This window comes from Mus pahari, chromosome 5, assembly GCF_900095145.1.
Source record: "Mus pahari chromosome 5, PAHARI_EIJ_v1.1, whole genome shotgun sequence".
Lineage (NCBI taxonomy): Eukaryota > Metazoa > Chordata > Mammalia > Rodentia > Muridae > Mus > Mus pahari.
In genome coordinates, this window is record NC_034594.1 from 70,443,700 (window position 1) to 70,471,490 (window position 27,791).

General features: G+C 52.3%; 2 protein-coding genes across 3 annotated transcripts; one reads left to right on the plus strand and one right to left on the minus strand.

The window, feature by feature from the left end:
- The first annotated feature begins 306 nt into the window (after positions 1 to 306).
- Agxt (alanine--glyoxylate and serine--pyruvate aminotransferase) lies at positions 307 to 10,397 on the plus strand. 2 transcript variants are annotated; one of them, XM_021198966.1, is made up of 11 exons: positions 307 to 595; positions 688 to 880; positions 2,339 to 2,403; positions 2,942 to 3,042; positions 4,185 to 4,255; positions 5,214 to 5,298; positions 6,226 to 6,321; positions 6,930 to 6,999; positions 9,017 to 9,112; positions 9,487 to 9,615; positions 10,036 to 10,397. In XM_021198966.1, exons 1-11 carry the CDS (start codon positions 365 to 367, stop codon positions 10,141 to 10,143), a joined length of 1,245 nt encoding a protein of 414 aa, XP_021054625.1. In that variant the 5' UTR covers positions 307 to 364; the 3' UTR covers positions 10,144 to 10,397. The 2 variants fall into 2 exon arrangements, with proteins under 2 accessions (XP_021054625.1, XP_029394102.1); XM_029538242.1 differs by lacking the exon at positions 9,017 to 9,112 and having other exon boundaries at positions 337 to 595; positions 10,036 to 10,384.
- A 7,122-nt stretch (positions 10,398 to 17,519) lies between these two features.
- On the minus strand, positions 17,520 to 27,436 carry Mab21l4 (mab-21 like 4). Its single transcript, XM_021199121.2, has 6 exons — positions 27,364 to 27,436; positions 26,166 to 26,915; positions 22,292 to 22,517; positions 20,746 to 20,899; positions 19,117 to 19,473; positions 17,520 to 18,258 (listed from the first exon to the last, which is right to left on the minus strand). The coding sequence occupies exons 2-6, from the start codon at positions 26,692 to 26,694 to the stop codon at positions 18,175 to 18,177; spliced, it is 1,350 nt and encodes a 449-aa protein (XP_021054780.1). The 5' UTR covers positions 26,695 to 26,915; positions 27,364 to 27,436; the 3' UTR covers positions 17,520 to 18,174.
- Positions 27,437 to 27,791: the final 355 nt, after the last annotated feature.

Here is a 27,791-nt window from a genome sequence, read left to right on the forward strand (position 1 = left end):
TGGAACACAGCCACACCCAGCCCGACTGCCGTGGAACCCGGTGCTCAGGTGGGTGCTTGCAATACATCGGACCTACGAGCCTCGGGCACCTGCTCTCTGACTCTTGAAGAAGCTTTCAGACCCCTGGCTGGGCTGTGAGGGGACCCACGGAGAGGGGTGTGAGACTCTTCATACTGCTGTTCTTTGACGGGACACCAGAGGCTCCCCTCCCCCTGTGGAAGGTTCACACCTCCACTGTCCTGTCCACCCTGACAGAAGGACAAACATTGATCAGGGTTAAACTGACAATAAAAGGGCCGGAGCAACAGGGACTCACTCATCAGCCAGACCTGGCCTCTGAGTTCAGCGCAGAGCTAGCTGGGAAATGTTCCGGATGTTGGCCAAGGCCAGTGTGACGCTGGGCTCCAGAGCGGCAGGTTGGGTCCGGACCATGGGCTCGCACCAGCTGCTGGTGCCACCCCCAGAGGCCCTGAGCAAGCCCCTGTCCGTTCCTACGAGGCTCCTGTTGGGTCCGGGGCCCTCCAACCTGGCTCCCCGTGTGCTGGCGGCAGGAAGTCTGAGGATGATTGGACACATGCAAAAAGAGATGTTTCAGGTAGGCCTTGGTGGCGGCAGCCTCCATCTAGGGGTGGTGATCACTCGGTAGCAGGCAGAGGAGAGGATCTGACCTGTGTGTCCACTGTCTAGATCATGGAGGAGATCAAGCAAGGCATCCAGTATGTGTTCCAGACCAGGAACCCCCTCACGTTGGTTGTCAGCGGCTCAGGGCACTGTGCCATGGAGACTGCCCTGTTCAACCTCCTAGAGCCAGGAGACTCCTTTCTAGTCGGAACCAATGGCATCTGGGGCATGAGGGCTGCAGAGATTGCTGAACGCATTGGTAAGGGAGAGCAGTCTGTGACCTGTGTCATCCCTCGGGAGGCCTCCTGGGGGAACCCTGAAGGTGTCTCCACCAGATCAATGCCTGTTCCATCCGACTAGGCACTCCTTCCTGTGGCCCCAATGCCTCCGTCTCCCCCGAATGGGATGCTGCCTCTTCCAGGAAGGCATCTGGGCATTCTCCCAGCCCTAGCAGACTGGCCTTGTCCAGTTAGACACGATTGTCTCTGAAATGTGTGGAAGAGGTGTTACAGGGACCCCCCTGATCTGAGCCCCAGCAGTTCTCTGAGAGTCGCGGGAAGACTGGAATTTCAGGGGCTGATTCTCTCCCCGAATCTCAGAGCCTCGGTTGCCTGTGAAATGCAGCCCTAACAACAGTTCTCCCTCCGGAGCCTGAGATGGAAGAGGGTAGGCATACACCCAGACCTCTGCCAGACTCTGGCATTTGCAAATGGCCCATGTGGTTCACAAGCGCATGGCCACATGATTGACGGACATCAGTCATCCAGGCCCAAAGCCACTCTTTGCCCTTCACTGAGCTTTGGGTGGTTCAGGTTGGTCCCCTGCTAGGACTCTGGTGGTGAGCAGGTTCATGTGACATGGGACTCAGAGACAAAACTCAGGACAGGTGCTTGGGTCCTGGTGTTCCCAGATCCACAGGTCAAGGCCTGCTTCTTCCTCTCACCCTTCATCCAGCTGTCCATCAAGTGACGTGGGATACCTGTGAATGGCACCAGGGGTAGGTAGGATCCCATATTGCCTGCAGTGCTCAAAGTCACCTCACATAGATAATGTTTGTGTGATAAGGCTGCCAAGAGCCCCCTCAGCCTGAGGAGGTACACACACACACACACACACACACACACACACACTCACACCACCCCCACCACAGAAAAGCTCTGGGCTCAAAGCCCTGGAGGCCAGGACAGTGCTGCATCTGTGGGAAAAGCAGGCCTCACAGAGTATGCTCCACTTCACCTGTGGTAAAGCCACGTGGGAGCCAGCATGAGTGGGCTCCCCCACACTACTTCTTGTGTGTGTTAAATTTTTTTATTGATTATTTTATTTATTTACATTTCAAATGTCCCCTGTTCTGGGCCTCCCCCCTCTGTAACTCCCCCATCCCATCCCTCCTCCCCTTTGCCTCTATGAGGGTGTTCCCCCTCCCACTTCCTATTCCTGCATCACCACTTACACTGGGGCATCAAGCCTACACAGGACCAAGGGCCTCCCCTCCCATTGATGCCAGATAAAACCATCTTTGGCTACATATATGGCTGGAGCCATGGGTCCCTCCATGTGTACTCTTTAGTCAGTGGTTTCATCCCTGGGAGCTCTGGTTGGTTCGGTTAGTTGATATTGATCTTCCTATGGGGTTGCAGTCCCCCTTCAGCTCCTTCAGTCCTTCCCCTCCCCGACACTATGTCTAACTCACAACCCATTCTGTCCCTGTCGTCAGGAGCCCGTGTGCACCAGATGATCAAGAAGCCTGGAGAACATTACACACTGCAGGAGGTGGAGGAGGTACTGAGACACCGAATCATCGTTGGTGGGGTTCGGCTGGGATTCGGAGGCCTATGGCTTGACTTCTCAGTGTCTAAGACTGGCCATGCGAGGGGTTCCTACACCCAGGATCAGTTAGGAAGTCTTCCTCCGTTTGAAAACAAAATGGAGTCTGGGATGCAGTCCTGTGGGCAGGGCCAGCCAGGCTGTGTGGAGTCAGGGAGGCATGACCTGTTACTGAACTCCAGGATGCCATCCCCTCGATGTGGGTCAGGCCAGTCCCAACCTCCAGACTGCAAGGCAGGCAAGATGCTGGCCACTCTTTCTTCTTAGCCATGCTTTCCCCTCTGTTCCCTCCATCATCGCGCGTTGACAGAAAAGGGGTGAGGCACATCATGTGCCTATTTCTAAGTTGGCCCATCCAATTGTGGAGAGAGCTGGATATATGTGGATGATCCTGGCCCCGACCCCACAAACCGATGTCCCTCTGTAAGGAGCTGGCTGATCCAGGGAGAGGTCTCCATCAGTCCTGCTCAGAGCTGTCACCTCTGTCCCTCAGGGCCTGGCTCAGCACAGACCGGTATTGCTGTTCCTGACTCACGGGGAGTCATCCACTGGTGTGGTGCAGCCCCTGGATGGTTTTGGGGAGCTGTGCCATAGGTAAGGCTGACATGGCATGGCAGTACCAGGGCAGAGCAAAGCCCAAAGCCTGGCTGGACGATGCTGCCAGGGAGCTACAGGGCTGTCAGTGACAAGGTGTCCCAACTGCCACTGTCCCATGGTATGGGTGGGTTTGCTCGTACCAGGCTGAATAAGTGTCTTATCATCATTTTATCTGATGAGGACCCAGAGGCTGGGATAGGACCAAGTACCCTGTAGCCAGATACCACTACAGTGGTACTGACCCATGGGGCATCCCGTGGCTGGCAAAGGCTGGTGCTGCCCAGCCTGTGCATCTCAAAGCCTACTCCCACCTCAACCAGAGTCCCCTGGCCCCAAAGCTGCCCCTTGCCTGAACTTCTTCCCCAACCCCACACAGGGGTTTACAGGAGAACTGTTCCAGGACATGGTAGCCCCTCTGTAAGACAGCAGTGCTGTCTATAAAGCTGATCACAGGCCAGAAGAGAACCTTGTCAGGGCCATAGAGGGTTAGCATGGCAGGACCACCATGGCACTCAGGGATGTGGAGCCCATATGGGCAGGACCCCCACTGAAAGAGTCCCACATAGAGTCCTGCTCATGCGTGGGGCTTAATTAGATAGGGTCAAACCTTGCCTATGACTGCGCTTACATAGCTCTATGAGGAAACCTGGGCGGGAGGGGATGAACATACTCGATGTTGCTGGAGCTGGACTCTGGCCTCTAAAGGCTGTGTGTCTGTGGCAGGTGGCCAAGTGTGTAGCTATTGGTAGAGGCAAGAGGGAAGCCTAGACCTTTGTGCTACCTGGTTGCTGGGATCCAGGCTAGCTCTTGTCACTCAAAACCCTGGTTACCTAGGCTGACCCTCATTTGTCTCTGAGAGGTCCAGCAGCAGAGCCATCTGGGCCATGACCCGCCCACCCAGGCCCCGCATAGATACCTGCCCAGCGCTACAGTGCTTCTGGCTTCAAGGAGCTGCTTCAGGGAGGGAAGCCCACATGAGAAGAGAAAGGGAGCCTTCCTTGCTTCCCCACTGCCCTTCCAACGGCTTTCAAGCCCTTCCCCCACCCATTCCCCACCAGACATCCGGTTTAGACTGAAATCTGAACTCCCACAATCCCTCCTGCTTCACTGTGCTGCCTCCATGCCCATGACTCCCCCAGGTACCAGTGCCTACTCCTGGTGGACTCGGTGGCATCCCTGGGCGGGGTTCCTATCTACATGGACCAACAAGGTAAGAGCATGCCTTGGACCCCCCATATTCCAGATCACACACACCGGCAAACTCTGAGGCCACAGAAGACTCAGTATGACAGCTCTTGTAGAAACCACCGCCGGACCATAACTGGTTTTGTGGCCCTGTCTCCCCAGGCCCTGGTAAAAGAAGTTATGTAGTTTGCAGTTTGCTAGTCAGAAAGTCCAAACAGCGTGGCAGGGTCTCTTGCACAGGTCCTGGCTGCATCCCCTCTGGGGGAGAGTAACACAGAAGGAGTAAAGCAAGAGGAAGAAATCACAGGGTGAGGAGCCAGAGACCAGGAAGGGAAAGGCATGGTCTTTCCTAACAGCCCTTTTCTGAGAACTAGGCAGGGTCAACCCCTGCGGATAGTCAATGACCCAATAACATCCCGATAGGCCCTGCCTCTTAGAGGTCCCAACCCTCCCATTCCACACTAAGGACCAATTTTTCAGTGCACCATCCCTTGGGGACACATCACTCACGTACCGTATCCCTGGGACAGCAGACTGAAGTGAGTCACCCGCCTGAGTTTCTGCCAGGCCATGAGACAGGGTGTGGGGGATTCAGCAGGAGGCAGCTGCTACTCTTGGGGGTGCGTGGATAGGAGGCTCTCCAGCTGTAGTAGGAGCAGACGGGACGAGGAAGGGCTGGGCTTGAGTATCAGATGCAGCGTGTCCAGTGCTGCAGACATCAGGGACATCCCGTAGACACCATGCTGTACTGCCTACGTTTGGCTGTCCCCAGAGATTAGAAAGGCTAAGAGGTTCCAGCCTGAGGCTGTAAGTATAACAAACCGGGGCTGAAGCCAGGTTTCTCCGGCACCCCTCCTGATTTCCATGTCTCGGCGAAATCTTGGTCCGCCAATCGCAGAGCATGGTACAGACTGGACAAACACACCTATTTGTTGAACTCTTCCACGGGATCTCAGATACTCCCTTCTCCATTCCCGCCCTAGGCATTGACGTCATGTACTCTGGCTCTCAGAAGGTCCTGAATGCTCCACCGGGGATCTCCCTCATCTCCTTCAACGACAAGGCCAAGTGAGTGTTCCACACCTCGCTTTGGGATGTGGATTCTGATGAGGGCACGGCTGGCCCTTAGAGGGAGGGAGGGAAAGGCTCCATGTTCAGACCTCTCCCTGTTCACCCTGCTGGGATGTCCTTAAAGCCAAGATATGCTCCGAAGATATCTCACAGGGGAAAGGGGAGGACACATGGCAGGGCCTGGGCTGTGGGCAGGACCAGAGGCTAGCATTCTGGAGGTTCTGGAGGTCACACTAAGGGGTGATCCAATGTGTCTGGATGCTCAGAGCCCAGTACCCACCCTTCAACCTCTGCTCAGCTTCTGTGAGTTGGCATAGGACCTGCCAGAGAAGCACAAGCCACCCCTGACTCTGTAGTCCCATCATCTCAGGATCCTGGTATCTAGATCCTGGGCCTAGATAATGGGGGTTGGAGGAGGACACAAAGTCATGGAAGAGAGACTTCATCAGGTAATGACCGTCAGCCACATCCAGCCTGAGTCCCGACCCAAGTGAGTCGATTTTGGTATGGTCAGGAGTTCATCCTGGGTGCCATGTCAGACACCAGCAGTGTCACAGGGAAAGTCAGGGCTGAGAGCCATAGGAAGGGAGGAAGGTTATCAGGGGTGGGGGAAAGGGTTGGGGAGCCCCACCTGGAAAAGCAACTTCCCTGATAAAGGAGACAGGACAGACCTGTGGTTGGAAGTGGGAGAAACAAAGAGACAGAATGGTGGAGTACTGGTTCTAGGTACCCATGGGACAGTCACAGTCATGCAGATCCCAGAGGGTTGGGCACTCTGAGGAACTCATGTCCCTCCTGAGCTCACAATGTCCCATGAACACAAGTTCCACAATAGGCATTCTGCCCCTGCACCCCACATCTGTGACACAGCATAGCCCCAAAGCCAAAGGCAGGTAGGTACTCACAGTGGTTTCTCTTGTCCAGATACAAGGTCTACTCCCGGAAGACAAAGCCAGTCTCCTTCTACACAGACATCACATACTTGGCCAAGTTGTGGGGATGTGAGGGCAAGACCAGAGTGTGAGTATCCGGCAGGCCCCGGGGCTGCCCACCCCACACCCAGCTTCATATCCACCGTGCAGGTCAAGTTCTGCTTTCCAGGCCTTTGTGCCTTTGAGCCCCATGTTCTAATTGAGGGTTCTTGTGCTAGCCGTTAAATTGAGGCCCCATTTGCCACCTGGCCCAGAGGCTCAGGGCTAATAAACAGGCCCTGCCACCATTTCCATAATCCTTATCCAGCCTCGGTCTTTTTGCAACTAGAGGTTCCATAGGCCACCTCAGTCATGATCCTGAGAGGTCTTATACAACGCCCAAGGCAGGGTATCAGAGGGATGTTCTGGACTGTTGGGGAGAAAGTGCCCAGTGCTGGCTTCACAAGAACATGGAGTCCTGGTGGGAAGATGGCGACCAACCATGTGCTTCTCCTCTTTCCTTCCCCTACACATGGTGCTAAGCCCTGGGCCGGCCTTCCCTCCCTGGCATTCCTGACTCTGTGACTCTGATGCAGGGAGTGTCCCTGGGAAATGGTTGGCTTCTGCCACAGAGCCCGAGCTGTCAAAGTGGGACCATCAACTCTTGGCCCAGTCCCTACCGTGACATTGAACCAGACTCTTTTTTTCATTCCCCAGAATTCATCATACCACGCCTGTCACCAGCTTATACTGCCTGAGGGAGAGCCTGGCACTCATTGCAGAGCAGGTAACAGCAGGGACTTCACCCTAATGGGAAGAAGAAAAAGAAGTGGAGCAGGAAGAGAAGGAAGCCCCTCAGGCCGGAGTGCACCTCAGACTGGGCACCTGTGGGATGCTTCCTTTCCCATGACTTCCTCAGATCGCTCTGGAGAAAGGAGACAAGGAGATTCCTAAGATAGCAGTGCATCTGTTCACCAACAGACCCAGGCTTTGGAGTAGGAGAAGCTATGGTGTAGCCAGGAATATGGAGGTCCTCCCAAGGAGTGGGGGTGGGGCAGGTGGCTTCTTCAAAGAGGAATCTGGGAAGACAGAGCCCAGGGCAGACAGAGGCACACTCTGGTCTGACCCTTGGGTGACTCAGCAGATCACAGTGGAGGTCAAAAGGGAGAGGTTCCTCAGAATTAAGTGGGGGGTCTGAGAGAGGTAGTGAGAGGGGTCTCAGAGATGGGGCACATACAGTCAAACAGTTGGCAGATCAAGGGCTATCTTAGTCTGTTTGTGCCACAGGCAGAGTACCTTATAGTTACACTTACTTGGCTGGTAGTTTCTAGAAACTGGGAAATCTAAGTTTAAGGTCAGGGCCTATACTTACTCCATTATAACAAGTCTGAAGATTTCACATGGGCCAGATGGAGCAAGAAGGAGAAAGAAAGAAAAAAAGGAAGGAAGGAAGGAAGGAAGGAAGGAAGGAAGGAAGGAAGGAAGGAAGGAAGNAAGAAAGAAAGAAAGAAAGAAAGAAAGAAAGAAAGAAAGAAAGAAAGAAAGAAAGAAAGAAAGAAAGAGCTAAAGTCTCGTGTAGCTCAGGCTAGCCTCAAACTTAGTTCCAGGCTAGCACTGAATTCCTAATGATCCTGCATCTACCTCCCATGTTCTGGCATTATAAGCATGCGCCACCATGCTCAGCTATCTTGGGTTTCATTATAAATGTCACCGACAGACACATGCCAACACCACCTGTAGCTCCTTTATTGCTAGCCAAGGTAGTTTCCACACAAGCCCTTGGGACACTCCTGGCCACTGCAGTTCTCACCAGAGAAGGGGCTGGCCCTCTGCAGGCATGTGCAGGTTCCTGGCCAACTGGGTCAGTGGTTGTGTCCAGTGCAAAATCCACTCCCAGGAAATGGAGGTGACATGTGGCTACAGGCCAAGTTGGTTACACGGGTCACAGGACAGAAAGAATAACCAAAGCCTGGCCACCTTCCTCTGAGTCCTGATGTCCCTCAAAGGCCATTGCCAGCCACAGGGGCCAGGAAGAGTCCTGGGCTCTGGCTAACATGTTCAAAATCTTAGGAGCACTCATGAAGTCGCTGCATGAGAACTGGGTTAAAAATGAAGTGAGCCATGATCTAGACGGTCACCTACACCCTGGCTAGGGCTCTGATCTGGGGATACATCCCTGTGGAGCAAAAACTAGGGGATGAGCTGGATAGGGAAAAATAAGAATTCATAGATAGCCAAAGACGATGGTACCTACCTGTCAGCCTAGCACTCAGGATGTTGATGCAGGACCAAGAGTGTGTGGCTAGCCTGAGCTATAGACTGAGACCCTAAAATGGAAGAAGGAAGAGTATTGGGAAAGAGGTAAACTCAGTGTGCTAAGATGGTGAGATCTAGTGGCCAGTGGGAAGCAGTTAATGGTGGGCAAAATATGACCTAGGAGTGATCTTGGGGGTCAGAGTAGGAAAGACTTTTCCTAGAGGTCACATATCACACTTCCTTAGGTCCAGGGTCACCTGACTCTGATCACACCAAACCCACATGGCAGCAATCCCAGCTTCCTCAAGTGGCAGCCTACCCTTTGAAATGTGTCCTGCCTGTCTTCCCAGGCCCCACTGGGTACCCATAGGAGGCTAGGTCCCACTTTTCTCCCTCCCAGACCCAGTAGATATCCTCTTTCCTCAAGCTTGGCCCAGCATAGACTCTTGTCTCCTCAGAGCCTGGGGTTCCAGAAGAAGTCGCCCAGTATCTCTAAGCAATAGAGGGGCTGGCACATGCCTGCTGTCATGGTCACCTTTTCCCCACAGGGCCTGGAGAATTCCTGGCGGCATCACAGGGAGGCTACAGCACTTCTGCACAAACGCCTGCAGGAGATGGGCTTAAAGTTCTTTGTAAAGGACCCGGTGAGGAGCCCGTGGAAGGCAGGCGTCCTCGTCCTCGGTTGCTTGATCCAGGCACTAGTCCAATGGGGAGGGGGAGGGGGAGGCTGTAATCGATTGGTGAGAGCAAGCATCATGTTTCAGAGGGATGTAAGCCTCCCAAAGCTGGGGGCAAACTCCTCAGGCCCTTGACAACCTCCAGATGCCTCCTATTCTCTGCCAAGGGAGTCCTGTGGTAGCCAAAAGCTGGCTGGCAAGCTGTTTCCCTCTGGCCCTTTCTCTAGACTCTAAAAACCAGCACAGGTCAAGCAGCCTGAGCACCACCATAGAGGACATGAATGTCCCTGGAGGGTACACAGGGCCCCAGTCCACATGGCTAAGACTGGCGCTTCTTGCAGGAAATCCGGCTACCCACAATCACCACTGTAACTGTGCCTGCGGGCTACAATTGGAGGGACATCGTCAACTATGTGCTGGACCATTTCAGCATTGAAATCTCTGGGGGTCTTGGGCCCACTGAGGAGAAGGTGAGGAGGCTTCTGGGAAGCCAGGGCTTTATAACCAGAGGCACTAGGCACCCCTCCCCCTTATCAAGTCCTGCTGCACAGCCCATCTCTGTTGGGTCACTGCAGAGCCCTAAGAGCATGAGCCCCTCAAACAGAATATCCTCCTCTCCACCACAGTCGGGAGGTCACACCTCAGCTTTACCAGGTCCACTCTGAGCTCTGAGTGACCCTCCCTGGCCGTACCTCCTGAACTCTATGTTTTAGGTACAGTGGGGGAGGGCTGGCTGTGACCCCTGTGTGGCAGCCATGAGGCCACTTCTCTTCTGCGTACCAGATGGATGCGGATCCCACGTGATAAAATTACCCTACCCTAACCAGGTCCTATCAGACAAGAGGCTGCCGACGATGGCAACTGACATCTGTATGTTCCATGCCTACCAGGTGCTACGGATCGGCCTCCTGGGTTACAACGCCACCACGGAGAATGTGGACCGTGTGGCCGAGGCCCTGCGGGAGGCCCTGCAACATTGTCCTAAGAACAAGTTGTGAGCATCCTCTCACCAGATGATGCCCTCCTAGAGGGGCTGGGAATATAGCAAGAACGAAAAGACGGTGCAAGGCCAAGAGCCAGCAAAGATGCTGATGTAGCCGGGCCATGCCAGAAGGAGCAGGGTGAAGCTGCCCATCTCCCCACAAATGGAATCTTGTGGAAACAGGATGCCAACCACCTTCTGACAGAGCTGCAGCCCACAGGCCACTGGCCTTTGGGAATTTTCAATAAAGTGCTTACCAGAAATCTCCTATGACTGTGTGGGGCTGGGTGTGGGAGAGGGACCTGGGGCCCCTCAGCTGCCTGCACAGCCCCAGTGTGGCCTTTTGAAAAGATCCCCCTTGTTCTAGATCCTTTCCCAGGACCAAGGATACTGTCCTTAATTTCCCAGATGTCACTCACCCCACACACATACCAAACACACTCTCATAATGATGTCTTCAAGTGAATCTACAAGAACTCATAAAGATAAGACACCTACAAGCACAGAGCCATAACCTGAGATCATGACCATGAAGAACCCCCCCCCATCCTCAACCTTTAACCCTGAACACATTGATACTGAGCCCTAGTTTCCCTCCTCTGCTAGTCCCCCCCACCTCACTTCTGGCGCAGTTGTCTGGCACATTCACCACCTGGACCATACTGGGCAGCTATACTCAGAGCCCCAGAGAGGAAGGATGGAGAATGCCCCCCCTTACCAAGACCAGAGAGCCCCTCTTTCCAGGTTATCAGTAGGAAATGCACCTCCTTGCAGAGAATGGTTAACCTAGCTAAGTCCACATCCCTGGTACAAGGTCACAACTATGCTCTAGGGTAGGTTCTGGAGCCAACAGAGGCTGCTGCTCAGTGACTCCTGGTGACCAGAGGAGACAGTCTTGAGGGACACAGGGACAAAGTCACGGCAGAGCTGTAGTCAGTGCCACCAAGGAACCTGGAGCAGAGCAGGGAGGGGTTCTTGGAGAGGAGACTGGAGAGCCCAGAGCTGAGAATACCCACTTAGAGCCTTGTCTTTGTGATCACTTAGAGCCTGATCTTTGTCCAGAGAGCAAATCTATCTTGGTTTGATCTCCCAAGAGGCAGACACTGAGGTATGCAAGTGGTTTGCCTGAGAATGGACTCAGGAGTCACCCAGTGGAAGATTCCCTGCTTCTTCTGATCCTGCAGGTCAGCTGTGTCACCCATGGACCACACATATTCTCTGATGAGAGTCTGCCTAGGACCTTGGACCTTCCTGTACATGTGTGCCTGACTGCCCTCACCTGCATGACCACACCATAGAAATTCTGTTCCTTTACCTGCTGGTGATGGACACCTGATTCATTTCCAGTCGGGACTTTGATAAACACAGCTGTAACAGCCTCCTGATTCAAGGCTTCCTGTGACTGTATCCTTTCACTTATTCAGAGTAGAGTAGGAGGATTTCATTTACAGGTGCCTTGACTAGGAGAAACTGTATAAGAGCTGTGGCCGTTCCAGGTTCTTGCCCAGGTAACTGGCATCCTTTGGCTTTAGCAACTGTCAAACTAGCTTGGTTACATGTATCCTCCCCTGGTGATTGACAAGGCCTGTATCTTTTCATTTGCCATTGGCTACTTGCAAACCATCTTCAGAAAAGTGTCAGTTCAAATAGTTTGTAGGTATGTAGATTTTTCCTCTTTTGGATGCTGGTTATACTAGTCCTTGAGTCTCAGTCTCTCTCTCTCTCTCTCTCTCTCTCTCTCTCTCTCTCTCTCTCTCCTGTGTGTGTGTGTCTGTCTGTCCAGAAAACCTGCCCCTCCCCTCACCTACTGTTAAGATTACAGGTGTGCACAGCTGTAACCAGTTTTTGCATAGGTGCTCAGGATCCAAAATTAGGTCTCCATACTTGTTTGATAAGCACTTTACCCACTAAGCCATCTCACCCCCCCCTCATAACAGATTTTTTTTTTAATGTATTCTCAACCCAATCAGATATTTGCATCCTAAGGGTTTCCTGGTTCAGTAGCTTATCTGCTTATTTTCCCACTGATGGTCTCAGAGAGCAGGTATATTTGATTTTGGTGTGGTTCTAGGGGTTTTCTTCCTGTGATCTGTACTATTATTATCTTACCCCAGAAGTCTTTCCTATTTTGAGGCTGTAATAGGTATTTCTATATTTTATTTTGAAGTTATTTGTGGGTTTATTATTTGTTTCATTGAATGGACATGGGCAAAGTGCATTTTATTACTAACAGTACCCAGTTGTCCTAACGATATGCTTGTTAAACAAACCTTGCTTTCTCCATCCTATTAACCTGCCAACCTGGCAAAGATCATTGATATGTGTGGCTTGTTTTCTGGTGTCTGTTCTACTCAGGCTGCTTTTTTGATCATAAGTCAATCTGCATTAACTCAAACTTTGCAGTCACCAGTAAGTCTGAATATGTGGGAGGGGGAGAAGAGAGACTTTTTTTTATTCTAAAACTTTTGAATATCTTGGGCTTCTTTTGTTCATTTCTACAGAATAGCTTTCTGAAATTTTGATTGGAATTTTCCAACTATCAGGTTAAGGACAGTAACCTGATATATTACAAATTTACAAATATTACAAACTTGATTTTATGAGCATTCATTTAGATGATTTTAAATTTCTCTAAGCAATGTTTCAGATTTTCACTGTAGAGGTCTTGTGTGTAGCTTTTGTTGTATTTGTTACTAGGGGGTTGATGTTTTTCTGATATTATAAATGATATTTAACTTTTCTCATTCCTGTTTCCTTTTAATATGTTTTTATACTAGTTTTCTGTCTACCGACCTGGCTAGGTTCACAGTTCTAGAGATTTCTTTGGATTTTCTAAGTCAGTAACCAAGTTGCCTATGAGTGATAACAGTTTCCTGTCTTTCCCAATCCATTTGCTTCTCATCTGCTTTCTTTCTTACCTCACTGACAACACAAACCCAGTGCCAAACTAAATAGTTAGGAGAACTTCAGTCTTAGAGAAAGTGATTAATGTGTATGTACTTGTTATTAGTGTGTGCCTGTGTGTGCGTGTGTGTGTGCATATGTGTGTGTTCAGCTTATGACTGGCGTCAGTAGCAGGTTTTCCAAAGTTCCTTTCTACCACAGTGTGCTGTCAACATGGCGCTCACAGCCCCTCCACCTTTGCTACTGAATATTATTTCTCCTTTATTTTCTGATAAAGCGTAGGAAAAACTAGAGCTATTTTCTTACCCTTATGTGTTTGGTAAAATTCAACAACCCAGGACTGGGGGATGGAAACTTTCTTTATGGGAAAACTAAAATACCTGAGTCCCTCCTTCCCTCTCTCTCTCTCTTTCCCTCCTCCCCTCCCTCCCTTCCATTTGAGACAGGGTCTCCTTCTGTAGGTCAGGTTGGCCTCAGACTCACAGCCTCCTGAGAGCTGACCAGACATGGGTTCTTTAGATGTTATCTTCTTCTAATGTCAGTTTTTATAACTATGCTCTCCATGGTGTGTTGGCTTTCCATCTAGGCTGATGAATGTCCTGATGTTAAATAAGTGACAATGTCCCTTCACTGACATAGGGTACCTATAGAATTTGTAGCAATTTTTATTTCATTGCCCTCTATATAGGTGACTTACATCTTCTCTCTCTCTCTCCTTTTCTTTTTCCTGTTGCTAGGAGGTATTCATTTTATCCATCTTTGCAAAACACCTGTGTTTGCTTTTTCTCTGTTGTCCTCTTTGTTTCTATCCTCCTCATCTGACCTCTTCTAGTTTTGACTTACTCATTCTAAGTTTTGTTTTTTAATTTAACATTCTTATTTACTTTGCTTTGTGTGTATATGGCAGTCACAGTGGTGGTGGCAGGGGTGGCAGCGGAGGTGGTGATGTTGTTGGTGATGGTGGTGTAGTATGGTGTGTGAATACACCACCATGTATCTGTAGAAGCCAGAGGACATCCAGCAGGTGTTGGTTTTCTCTTTCTACCATGTGGGTCCTGGGAATTGGAACCAGGTTGTTGGGTTTGGAAATAGACACCCCAACCTGCTGAATCATCTCACTGGCCCTCCTTTGAAAATTTTTTTGATATATTTTGATTAACAAGTAATTCTTATCGGTTTCTTTGTGGGCTATCCTTGTACTTCTGCATCCTACACCGGAAGCATAGGTAGCTGATTCAGCTTCTCCTAGGTATTTCACACTGAGGTTTTACCTCTGTGCACTACTGCACCAACGCCAACTCCAACCTTTGATGGGCAGCATTTTCCTCATCACCAAAGACAAATATTTTGATATTTCCTGAGACTTATTCTTTGAACCATAGATTGTTTTGATTTATGTTGTATTATTTCCAAATATTTGGAGGAAATTCTAAGTATCCACTTGACTTTTATTTTTAACTTGTATCTGTTGAGGTCGGAAATCATATGGTATATGGATTTTAGCTTTGATCCACATTGGGTACCATCTGTTGTGTGCAATTTTAAAAGCAGCCATCTCCTTGCCTGGTGCTGTGGCCTACTCTATGAACTCTCCTGGTTCCCCTAGCTCCAACTTCATCTCCATCATCCTCCAACCTTGGGAATCCGAGAGCTCTTGTCCGCACTCCAGCCGCCCCTCGTGGCTAGATTCACCAAGTCGCCAATAACTGCCCCGGCTACCCGCTTTCTCCTCTTGCCCACCTTATAGCTGCAGATGGAAACCATGAGACAATTTTATTATTTAAAAACTAGCCAGACAACCCATTGGCTGGGCAAAGAATTTCCTGCCCTGATCTTAGCAAGTAGCTCCTTCCGTCTTCCTTGGCCTCCGCCCTTGGTGGAGGCTAGGAACTATAGGTGCCCCTGAGACCCACATGTCTGCAGCTTCCTACCTGCTCCACAGCCTGGTCCAAATCCCCTTTCTCTCTGCATCCCTTTCTCTTCCTCCTGTGACCTTGGTGTCCCATCTTTTTTTCCTTCACCCAGAAATTGGCTTCTGCCTTTTTTATTCATGAAATCAAGACCCATTTAGGAAAACACCTCCCCTCACAGGTGTAAATGCCCTAACAACTGATCCTGTGGGTGAGAGTGGGCTTCTCCAGGCGGCACTCGGGCTTGCTGGTGATGGGTCTTCCAGTCCTCTGCGCACTTGTTGACTTTTTTTTCTATCATGTACCTAGAGTGGGATGTTCATATCTCCAAGCATCCACATGCCCTTGTGGGTCCTCCTGGACTGTGGAGAACTTACTTAACTTCGGAGCTTCTGGGCTTTCCTGAGGACTCACCTTGTATGCCATTTACAGCCTCTTTCACCTCTGTAATCTCTTGTCTTATATCTGTGTTTCTCATGGGCCTCTTATCTCCACAATCAAGGAATAATTCTATTTCTTGAATCTCTGTTTCTGGGAGAACCATCCCTCACTGCTGCTTTCCAGGATTCTAAGTCCCCAGGGAGTCACCAAGGCCAGCACAAGGTGAGGGAGAGGCCCAGACAGGTGAGGTGACAGGGAGGCCCAAGTCACTCTCTTGTAACTTATCTGTCCCTTGCCCTGCCTGATTGGTCCCAGGTTGTCTGCCTATATTGCCCTCCAAATCTATGTGACATTGCCACCAATAGCTCCCACCCCTGTCAACACACACAGGGACCAGTGACAGTAGGAAAGGGATCACGTGGTACCTTGGGCACCTTTTGTTCTGCTTGACACTCCCTTGCTTCAGGACCTCGGCTCCCATGATGGAGTTTTCAGGGATCCACATAATATCATTGAGACTGTGGTCATCCTAGGACATAAACTTGCTATAGCATGTATACACTTGGAGTGTGCTGGTCCCACTCAAAAGTGACAGCTAATCCAGCCACTTAGTTGATGGATATTCTTAGGTGAGGTGCATAGTCTTCACGATCCAGAAGTCTCACCAAGCACCAAGGCAGATAGGGCAAAGTCTCACCCTGTGCTAAGCCTCTGAGTCCAAAAGCTTTGCCAAGGGCAGACCTTGAGATGGTACAAAGCTTTCCCCCTATTCGGCCTATGGAATGAGAGCATTTTATATACCTGTAGGCATGTTCAATCTGTGGCCAACAGGCCACATGTGTTCCGGAATAGCTATGAATGTAGTCTAGCTCATTTGTAGACTATAATGTCATGTAGAAATGTTATGGAACTGAAGAACTTGCCAGCAAGCCTTCCTGGCTCTGATCTGCATGGTACCATCAGCACAGAAATATTTTGTATGTCTCCCAAATTCTGTCTCTTGTCCAGGACAGGAGAGTTAGTGTGGGTGGGATCAGAATTTATACTGTCCTCTTCCAAGGAGACACATTGCTTCTTGTCCTCTCTTCTAATGGGAACAAAGAGGATTTACCTCCTGCTTTGGTGTCTACTGAGAAAGTTCCAGAGACCCTGACATCCTAGTCCACCATAGATTGCATGTCTAGCACAGCATCTTGGTGACAAGTTACCATTTGGCAAAGTTTCTTTAGCCCTGACACTCACGGCAGTCCACCTGGCTCTGAGTCCACCACTGAGGTTGTGACAGTGGTAAGCTTTAAGAAGTGCTGCGTTCTGCACCTGCATCCTCATGTGCAGTGCTTTGGTGGTCTATTTAAAGAGCAGTGTACTAGAAATAGTCTCAGAACAGTCCTTTGAGTACTGATGAGATGGCTGAGCAGGTAAATGTTCCCCCTCATGACCTAAGTTCAATCCTTGGACTGACCCACATGGTAGAAGGAAATAACCAGCTTTTATACGTTATTCTCTGACCTCCACACATGAGCCATGGCTCTCATGTGTTCACACACACACACATACACACACAAACATGCACATACATACACACACATGCACACACACACATTAGTTCAAGCAAAATAAATATATAAAATATATCTTTTTAAAAAATGTAGTTCCGTGTGGTGGTGCTCATCTTTAATCTCTGCACTTAGGAGGCAGCCAAGGATATCTCTATGAGTCTGATGATAGCCTGGCCAGCATAGAGTTCTATACCACTGCTACATACTTAGACTCTGTCCAAAAGAAAATAGTCCTCTTGGCCTTTCCTGTGTTCACAGCTCTCATTTCTGTTAAGTGCAGCCATTGTGATTTGCATTTATCATCAAGGAGGTGGCAAGGGTGGGCCTGGCTCTATTTCAGTCCCACGCTTGAGACAACATGACATTTCCCTTGTGTTGGTGACTGCTCAGGCCCTGGCTCTGTAACTTCCAGAGCCCTAGGATCTTGCTTTCACTGTGTAGTTACTCTGACAAAAGCTGTTAGACACTGGGACAATGCATGACCCATACACATGTAGGGCCCTGGGTTCCCTCCTCAGAGCCCGGAGTGCAGTCTGCAGTTCTGAAGCCAAGAAGTAAATGTCACCAAGTAATCAAAGATGATGGGGGAGAACTGTCTCCCAGCTGGGGTACTGAGAGCACCCTGGACTCCAGAGAAGCTGCTTAAGGCACTTAAGGAGATTAGATAAGTAAGTGTGGGGAATCACAGGATTCTGGGCATAGGGAACACTCCTCCAGTGACAGGGAAGCAGGGAAGGCCGGTATGGGGGAAGGGGAGCTATGGAATTCCCTCTTCTGGAGAGTAGAGATGCTTGTCCAGGGGAACGCTCTCTACCTGAGCGTGGAGAAGGTTTGAAATGAAACCATCCTTTGCACACGGGCCTTTCCTAGTTTTAGGAGACTATATTTGCACTGGGAGATACAGAAAGTGGGGGGAACCCTCTCCATAGGGCACACTGGAGCATTAGTGAACACATAGTACTTTAACCCCAAGAAGTAGTGTGGTACATAGGCAGAGCAAACACCCATGTCGTCTCATGGCTGTACCTGTTCGGCTGTCAGATGGATGGATCAGTGGGTTTCTGGGAAGCATATACCCATTCACTTCAAGCTCAGCCTGGAACATGGCAGCTGCCTCAAGTCCCCAGTGCAGGATACTTAGACTCTCACAGTGTCCTCTTGAGCAGGAATCCTTAGGGACTAAGTCCCTCCACCGGTCACTCAAAGAGACATCCCTGTTCCCCATTCCTTTCCCAAAAGTTCCAGGGAGCTCTGCAGGTAGACACTGGGTCTCCCAGCTCAGCTCAGCTGTTCTCACTCCCCCATGGTCTTGGTCTTCTGGAAGATGTTCTGCATGGCTGAGATTCTGTCCTTATCCTGGATGTTAAAGACCTGGAACTGCAGTGGGCAGGGACAGAGGGTCACAGGCAGCCAGGCTACACCTATCTCAAGCATTTCCTCCCTGTGGGTACCGCAGGGCCAGCATCCATGAAGGTGGACCACTCCAGCATCCCTCCTCCGCCGGCCCCGCCTCACACAATGTAGCCCCGACACAGGCATGAGGCCCAAGGAGATCCCACTGAGGTACAGCCTCCTCCTACCCTGCCTGCACAGATCTGCTGAAAGCTTGACATAGGCCCTTCAATCTGGCCCCAAAATAGGGTGGTGGGGAGTTTTCAGCTCCCCCCCCCCAGCAGGCTGATCTTCCTAAAATAAAATGAAGATGCCCAGTACCACAGTGTCTGCCCCAGGACACTGCTGCTAGAAGAGAGAGTTGGCCAAAAAATGTCAGACGTGCCTTGAAGGTGGTATTTGGGCCTGGGATGGGGGGTGGGTTCCTGCTTTTGCAGAGGAACAATGGGCTCTATGGGTGTGAGGGGCACCTCTGAACGTCAGGCCAGAGAACACCAGGACCCAAAGGTCATGGCCGTCAGAGTGCCAAGTCCAGAAATACACAGGAAGTGGAACCCAGGAGGTCCAGGGAAGGCCATAGCCCCAAGACGGAGGAGGATTCTGGGCGTTTGTCCTGTGTGGTTTAGGTAAATCTGTGGAATACAGGACAATCTCGGGCCCTCTGCCTTGGATTCCAGAGAGCAGTGTAGCACCTGTGGGGCCTCTCCTGAGGTAGCACTTCATGTCTATCTGACCTTAAGTCATCCAGGGGCCCAGCCATCCCTGAGTTCCTCACCTGGGAGGGAGACGTCAGGGTACAGGACTAGGGCTCTATCCACCCTCTCCTGCAAACGCTGCACCCACCTTATCTAGCAGAAAATCAAAGTAGGCGGTGGCCCAGTAGGTAGGGTCGCTGGCTGGGAGCTGCAGGAGCGCTTTGACACCATTGTCGATGCGTGGTGGACGGCTGTGGCCCAGGTGGGTGACATGGATTCTTAAGGACTCTTCGGGCTGGCTGGCGAAGTGTTCCACTCGTTGGTAGATGGCGCCGAGGTCCAGGCCACCATCCTGCAGCAAGTTGTGCTCCGGGTACAGGAAGTGGGGCAGCTTCCTGGTAGCCAGGCAGCAGAGCAGCACCACCAGCTGGCGGTACACTGAGCCCTGCAGGTCAGCCCAGTCCTCTGGTGCTGGGAACAGCGTGGAGGCCCACAGCAGCACTGTCTGCGGGGACACAAGGCGGGACCTGTCAATGGGGCGGGACCTGCCTGTCCACCAGCCCTGTACCACCTTACTTCCACCAGCCTTTCCTTAACATCCCTCCTACAGCTGCCCACCGCAGAAGCTCCCATCTCCTTCTCTGTCTCTCTCTCTCCCGCTCTGGGCTTCTCTTCACACCCTGTGCTGAACCTTAGCCTGAACTTCAGAACTCCCTCTGGGCTATGGCCTTCCCGTCTGAGGATCCCTCCATCCTACAGGGTTTCTTCACGCCCCTCCACTGAGTTCATTCTCTGCAGACCAGAGGGCCCACCGCAGGGCATCAGGCATTCCCTCCTCCCTTCTGCTCCAAGCCCCTTACCAGGTACCTCCCCGCACCCCATTACCCAACCGCAGACTGCATTTCCGTGCCCTCGGACTCTTTCCTCCTCCAGCCCCTCTCAGTTCATTTGGGCACCAGGATTTTCTTTGTATCAGACACCAGTGACCCCTAGGGACTGGACCCCCACCTTGGACGGAGGTCTGAGAAAGCAGTGAGTGGCCTAAGTCCACACAGGGGAGTCTCCCTAGAGCCAGTGTCTGGTGACAAGTGAACTCACCTGTCCCCTAACATCTGGGCCAAGCAGGGGCCCTGTCAATCATCAACACATACTCCACGGGGCCCTGTCAATCATCAACACATACTCCACGGGGCCCTGTCAATCATCAACACATACTCCACGAGGGTCCCAGGCCTTCACAGCCCTATCTGCTTCCCCTCACTGTCCCGGGATCTCGGGATATTCGGAACCCTACCCCTGCATCTTTCTCATTCTCCTCAACACAGGACAAAGCCATAGCATAGCAGGATAAAGATGTGACTGAGTATTCTGTCCCAGAGGGCATAGGAAGGGAGACAGTGCTCCTATGGGTACCCAGCTGGCTCCAGTCCATAGTGAAATCTGGCCAGGACTGTTCACAGATGTGGGAAGGACTCATGCAGGGGAGAGGTCCAGCTTTGCATGGCCCAACCCAATCGTGTTTCAGGGTTGCAGGTCCTCCCACATAGCCCGTCTAGGAATGGGCCCAAAGCAGCCTGATATCCCTCAGTGCTACGCTACAGCCATGCCTATGAGACTTCCCCCGTGAGCTATTCCCCGGGTGAACCTGGAATCCTCCCAATACCTGTGACTGCTTCTCATGGGAGCTGGTGTGAGGAACACACCAGGGGATTACTACCTTCTGCCATCAGGTCGCAAATGTGAGCAACAGAGCAAGGTGGTGAGCTACCATGCATACCTTCAGGTGGTCAAAAGTTAGGCCATGGTTCTGCCTGCCACCTTGCCAGCTCTCTAGGTTTACGCGGTCGAGAATGGAGAGGCTGTCCAGGCGGTGGCCAGGGAGGGAGCCTAGTGCATCAAGCAGGCGACTGAGCAGGTAGCCAGTGGAGATCCTGAAAGCCAGACCCAGCTGTCAGGACTGGGGTTCACAGTTCCCAGCTCCCTGTGGACCACCAGAAAGAAAAGGCCTGGCTGCTGCTGCACCCCAGTCCTAGAGAGAGCCCCTTGAACCCTGGATGCGGGTCACACCCTTCCTGTGGCCATTCTGTGGCCCCACGCCCTGCGTCTCAGCAGTTGGTTCAGTTTGTTAGCTTGAACATCCAGGTTTCAGACTCCCCATCGAAGACAGCAGAGGTTAGGGAAGACTTCAGCCAGCCCACCCTTTGTTTACAAGGAGAGACCAGTGGGGTCCCAGTCTGGCAGGGGGTATGGGCTCCACTCTGAGGCTCATTAGGGAAACCAAAGCTTGCCCCCTTGGGAGCCAGTGGGTGGGTAATGTGTGTAGGATCCTTGCTCTGCCAGTACAGGCTCTCGCTTCTGTGCTCGCTGGGCCATCATAGGATAGGACTTCCACTCCCTAGGTCTCAGTCCTAAAGAGTTGGCAGCGGTGAGGCAACAGGAAGGTCATGTTCTCTTCTTTATAAGATGGCTCTGCTCTGCCCTACCTTTCTCCTGCCTTGGTGGGCCTGTGGTTATTCAGCATGTTTGGTGCAGGCTCCGTTCTGCTTGAATGTGTCCGCTAGGATGCAGGGTAGGGGCCCACAGAGCTCTGCTGAAGTTTCAGAATGGTGCACCAACTTCTTACATGTCTTATGAGGAAAAAATTGCTTCTAAGATGGCAGCACCTAGGGCATGTGTCTTGTAAGTTCCCTAGCAGAATCACTGTGACCCTGTAAGTGTGTGCCAGTCAATGGTATCAGACTTGATGGGCTCCAGGTCCCGAGTCCTGGTTTAGTCTCAAATGGACTCAACTTCTGTACCTTCACCCTACCACAGACACTGATTTGGTAGCAAGCAGCCCTCACTGAACTCACGGGTTTCTGGGAAGCCACAGAAACATCTCAGGTGGGGGAACATTCTGAAAGGGGTTCTGTAAGCTGGCAAGGCCATCCCCAAGTGAAGGGTGTTAGCAAACCCCAGAGCTACTTTCGTTGGTGAGAGCATCCTCACTACATGGGGACCTTAGACAACCTCTCTGCTGGTGTTTACCTGGATGTTGGTGAAGGGCCTCCTCCGGACACCTAACACACTAGATATCTCTCATAACAGCTCTGTGCTCCCGGCTACCTCCTGTGCAGAGGATGGCCCCGCTGTGCCTTCCCTTCAGGTCTCTGTGAGTGGTTGAGCACTAGAATTCCTCCAGAGGTTCTAGAAACCTCAGCACGACACAGACGTCCACAGGACAAGAAGCAGATGAAGCCCTCAGATCCTCCCGCATGAGCCTCAGGAAGGCTTGAGGTGTTTCCCCTTCTCTCGGGGGCCCAAAGGCCCTGAGTGTCATCTACCTCCAGTGCTGAGCATTAGCTGGTACCAGGTCCACCCCGTGGCCGGCGATTCTTCTCAAGACGCCCTCGGGAAATGCAAGCTTCAACTGGGCCCCCTCCAAGGCAGGCACCCGGTGCTTCTTCCTCACCACGGGCACGACGTTGAAGCGGATCTTCCTCCAGCCGCTGGACACCAGCAGAGACAGCCGCATCTGCCCTTCCTTCAGGTTAGCAGCATTCAGTGATCCTGCAACAACCCTCCATTAATCTAGCGCCCCTCTTCTGGGCCTAACCCTGCCTTGGTGCAGGATACTGTACGTGCTGTCTTAATGCCCTTTCCTGAATCTTCTTCCCCTCTACTTACCATCCAGGCAGAGGTATTACACAACCCACCAACTGAGCATCCTCTGTCACAGTATCCTCTGTAACAACAGCTTCCCTCATGAGTCTTCTCTCTGCTAGGCCCCTCCCTCCGTCTTGTTGCCTGAGCCAGCTGCTCACACCTCCTAGACCTGTGGGATCTGCCCCTTGTTTGTGGTCAGGTTCAAATAAAAAAAAAACAGCTCCACCCGTGCTGGATGGAGCCAGGAGAGATCCCTGGTCCCAAGGAAAAGCATTAGGCCCGGATGGTGCTGACCCAGTCCCAGCATGCTTAAAGCAAGTGTTTGGAGAGCTAGGCTGGTGGAGTTCCTTCAACCTCCCCCGGACCCCTACCACCCCGGGCAGCTCAGATCCTGCAGCTCTTTGAGGACTGTGATTAAGACATCCCCATTGCTTCTCTCTGAACCTTTTCCGTCTTCAATGAAAGCCAGTGGGGTCCTCTTGGGCACAGCAATGCATTCTGGGGACTTTGAACCCCCTAGACACTGCTGGTAAGAATAGGCTTCAGCCATGGTGCTGCCTACAGTGTCTGCAGACTCACGTCCCTCCTCCAGCCACTTGTAGCCAGGAAGGACAAAGACATAACAGCCCAGCTCACCTGAGAAGAAACAGAGCCGGGAGAAGTGGTCCCAGGCTCGATTTCTCCTGATCACAGCTTGTACCCACCTCACCTCCTACACTAAGAGCCTCTCTAACAGCTCGGGTCTAGAGCCACCCTGCTAGTTCACGCTAGTCCTCACACCACTCAGGGGGATTGGGCAGCCACGCCTAGGAAAGTCAGGATAAGGTTTATGGGAGAGAACTGTGTTGGGAAAGGCCCTCGTGTCCTGCCTGGGAGGAGATACAGGCTTGGGTGGCTCCATTTCCAGGCTGCCAAAGAAGGAACATTTCAAGAGTGGCATGGCTGGTTGCTCTTCCTTTTGAAACAAAGCAGAAGCAGGGATAGCGAGGGGATAACAGAGACACCCACGCCATCACACAGGCTCAGGGTGAGAGATAGTGGGGGGGGGAACAGAGACCCCACGCCATCACACAGGCTCAGGGTGAGAGATAGTGGGGGGGGGAACAGAGACACCCACACCATCACACAGGCTCAGGGTGAGAGATAGTGGGGGGGGAACAGAGACCCCACGCCATCACACAGACTCAGGGTGAGAGATAGTGGGGGGGGAACAGAGACCCCACACCATCACACAGGCTCAGGGTGAGAGATAGTGGGGGATAACAGAGACCCCACGCCATCACACAGGCTCAGGGTGAGAGATAGTGGGGGGGGGGTAACAGAGACACCCACGCCATCACACAGGCTCAGGGTGGAACCATCCCCCCCCTCCTCTCCCAGTACTCTATCTTCCTATGTCCACTGAAGAGCCTGTATCATAGGCCAAAAGAGCCAACCCTCGGGGAGATGGGTGTGATCAAAACAGAGTCCCCAACACAAGCCTTGTAGCAGGGTCTTCATTGCAAGACGGTCTGCAAAAAACAGCCAGGCCTCCTTGTGTATCCTGCCAGCACCCACCATCTGCAAGATAGCTCTTAGGGAGTCTCTGAGATTTTTCCATCCCGATGAGCCTCAGTTTCCCTATGGGGGGGGAGGGACCCTCCCAGATCAGCATTTAAATGCCTATGTGTTCCTCTAGTCACACATTTTTTTTTTTTAATCTGTGAAATGGGAGCCTGGAAGACAGCCAGCCACACCTGTTTTCACCAGGCCACCTCTAAGCCAGCCCTGGCTGGTCTCACCGGTTCCAGGGAGTGGATCGCTGAACCCTGTCACCAGCAATCGCTTCCCTTTTAAGGGATGTGTTGGAAGCAATGGCTGGAATTTCCCATGGGCCCAGTTCAGCCACAGCAACAGGAATGGGCCTACTCTGCGGAGTCTCCTTTCTCAGCCAGGAGGCCACCTGGCCATGCAAGTGGGTTGGCAGCTAGAGATTTGAATGGTCACAACTTAGAAGTCTCCTAGTTGCCCTAAAAGGTGGGTCTGTGCCTCGGCAAAGTAAGGGGCCTGCAGGAGACAGGGCCAGCTGGCAATGGCTGTGTTAGGTCAAGCGAGAAGACAGAAATGGTCACGCCAAGCCACATGCCGCATTAGAGGGTTCAAGGGATGACCAGGTAAGAAGTACGAGGAGCTGCGAGACACCAGACATTTCATGACAGTCTCTGGCCGCCCAAAGGTCAGTCTCCTGCTCTAGGACACCTGGCCCTGCAGGTCTGGGAAGGACTTCCACTAGAAGCTACCCTCCTGGAGTCTAAGAGCCCAGGGGCCTTCTGGATGCTGCAGCCCAGAGTAGGTGCAGCGTAGGTGCCCAGCTGTGGGTTCGGCTAGACCTCATTTTCCAGAGTCTTAGGGAGCATGAGATGGCAGTCCACGATGACAGGCTCCCAGGCCCCAGGCCATGCAGCCAGACCACGACTCCACGCAGTTGGAATCCCAGACATGTTACTACCCTCTGGACGATGCAACCACCCCACTCACTGATGACACGGTACAAGCAGCAGGAAGGTGACATGGGAAGATAAGCACATGAGAAAGTAGCAGCTGCCACCATCCTGTGTCTGTATCCACCTCTCCCCCCCCCCCCAAAAAAAAATCAGGACATTCTGTTTTGGCCTCCAGTTCCCAGGAACCTGATGTCCTGGTGCTGAATCCAAGAGGATGAGCATCATCTGTTAGGGTCTCACTGTCCAGCCATCTTTGTGTAAAGAAACTGGCTGCTTCTGACCGTGCTGGGAATGCCACCCACCTGGGGATCCGACACCCCAGATAACATGAACAAGATGTCCGGCAAGACACTGAAGCTGGGTCCCTGGCACATTTGAAAATACCCAGCCTAGAGCCATTCAGGGCTCAGTGTACCCAGTTAGTAACTTGGCCATAAATTGAAACAGGCACGCACACATGCCTGTTTATATAGAAGCCTGTGCTCACATGTGTGTACTCACGTGTGTAGTCATGTCCATTCACATCCCCACACACTCACACGTATGCATTTGCATCCTGACACAGACACGTGGCCAAATTCACACACAACCTGATCGATTGTGACTAAGGCTGAAGAGGGGGACAGGTGTAAGCACCACAACAGGGTGTAACAGGCAACAGGCTGACTTCCTGGAACCCTGCCAGAGGCCTCATCAAGCGAGCTGGCCAACAAAACAGCTGGCTTGTCTTAAACGTTAACACATTTATAAAGTGACACTCATGGAAAGGTCTTCCCCAAACCATGCAGAAATGGGCCACACGAGACTCACGATCCACTTTCTCAGAGATGCTAGGGGCGCACAGACCAGAGTTAAAGTCTCCTAGTTTGCAGACCCCAACACCACCACACACAATGACAACTCACACTTCATTCATATACACAGGCAAGACACATACCCAGGGACCTGGATGCAGCCCACAGGGGTCAGTCCATACCCTCAGCACTCAAACACAGTGGTCACACATATGTACAGACACAATTGCTCACTTGTGTCGAGTACCTCCCCGCCCCCCACCCCCCACTGTTACCTGGCGGAATGAGCCTGTGGTGCTTGCAATGTACAATGGCAGCCACCAGAAGATCTTTGAGAACACACAGGACTTTACTGGGTACAATGTGGCCACAACACTTGTCTTTGTCCTCTGAGGAGACACTGAAGATGTCAGCAGTCACCCATGGCTCCAGGCCAGATGCCTCCTTGAGGACCCCCAGGCGACAGATTGCAGGATCATCCCCTGGCTCAGTGGCTTCTGACTCCTCAATCAGGAGAGCCTCCGAGTCCACCCCCAGGGGCACCTCCACATCCAGTGGGTCCTCTGAGGAACGCAGGGCAAACTGGAAGGCCTCCAGGTCTCGAGAATAGTCAACAATGAAGCGGGAGTCCAGGGCATGGGCGCGTTCCAGCACCGTAAGCAAGATATTCTCTGCTCTCTGGTAGTCCTGGACACGGGGCGACTCCCGTGACTGGATGGCCAACAGGTAGTGATGCCACAGGGGCACCTGCTCGGCCATGTCTGGAGCAAAGACACAAGGAGCAGGCATTTCTGAGCCAGGCATCCCTGAGCTGAGCAGGAGGCAGCAGGGCCCTGGTGGCCCTTGGGGACCGCTCTCGAGCTTGTGTAGACTGGCTCGGAGGAAGAGGTACCTGCCCAGGTGAGGAGCAGGTCTGCAGGCAGGGCTCAGCTCTCCATGGGCAGAGTTCCAGAGTGACAGGCTTCTCGCAGCAGGTTAAATAGCTGAACCAAGGCCAAGGCCTTTGAAGTGGGGTGAGTCAGTACCTAACAATTAAGAGTATCACAGGGGGGCTGTCCGAGGAGGCGGAGGCCCTGCTCACCACTCTCCTCGGGCCCTACTCCTTCCTGAATCTGGGGCCCCAAACACAATGGCCTAACCCGAAAGAGGGGGTGTGTACCTCATGCTTCACACTCCACCCCAACCCAAAAGCTAGTCACAGTGTCTTTGTGAACCGGGTCTTCCTTGCCCCGCCTCCCTTCCCGTGGCTCAGAAGGTCATGGCTGCCAGACCCTGTGTGGGTCCCAGGCCTCGCTCAGGAAACTTGGAGAACAACCACCCTCAGGTCAGACCCGGGCAGTGTCTTCTTAGCATTCCACAGATGCCAGTGTAAACCAACCCTCCTCCAGCGGCCATCCATATAATTGGCCAGCTCAGTCCCTCAGGCTGCCCGTCCATCCTTCCAGCCTCCCTCTGAGAAGACCTAATACTCACCTGGCCAGGAGCTGGGGCCTTCTAGGAGAAGCAGTCTCACCATACGAACCCCTCCACACCTGCCGGCGCCGCCTCCCTGCTCAGAGTTGTGCAAGTCCAGGCTGGCAGGAGGGAGCCGCCCCTATCGACCCTTGGCCCCTAGAAGAGGCCCAGTGAGAGGAGGCAGTTCAGTTTCTAGTCTGCAGACAGCCTACAGGTTGACAGCCCAGTAAGCACCATTAGAGGTGCCGTCTCTGCAGCCACACTGCGGATGGCCTCAGACCCCAGCATCGAGTCAGAGTTAGCAGATGGCAGGGTAGGAAAACCGCCCTGCTTAGAGGGGCTGCTCAGCGCCTCTGGGGACTTGCAACCTGAGAGCAGACCCCTGTTAACCTCCTTGGGTAGAGACGGGCATTCCTCGAGCAGCCTGCTCTGGCTCTGGTGATGGG

Coding starts and splice junctions, on each gene's coding strand:
- Agxt (XM_021198966.1), top strand. CDS start 365: ATGTTCCGGATGTTGGCCAAGGCCAGTGTGACGCTGGGCTCCAGAGCG. Junction 2,404..2,941: donor CACTGCAGGAGGTGGAGGAG/GTACTGAGACAC, acceptor TCTGTCCCTCAG/GGCCTGGCTCAGCACAGACC. Junction 5,299..6,225: donor TCCTTCAACGACAAGGCCAA/GTGAGTGTTCCA, acceptor TCTCTTGTCCAG/ATACAAGGTCTACTCCCGGA.
- Mab21l4 (XM_021199121.2), bottom strand. CDS start 26,694: ATGCCTGGCTCAGAAATGCCTGCTCCTTGTGTCTTTGCTCCAGACATG. Junction 22,518..26,165: donor CCACAGGCTCATTCCGCCAG/GTAACAGTGGGG, acceptor GGGTTGTTGCAG/GATCACTGAATGCTGCTAAC. Junction 20,900..22,291: donor GCTAATGCTCAGCACTGGAG/GTAGATGACACT, acceptor TCTGGCTTTCAG/GATCTCCACTGGCTACCTGC.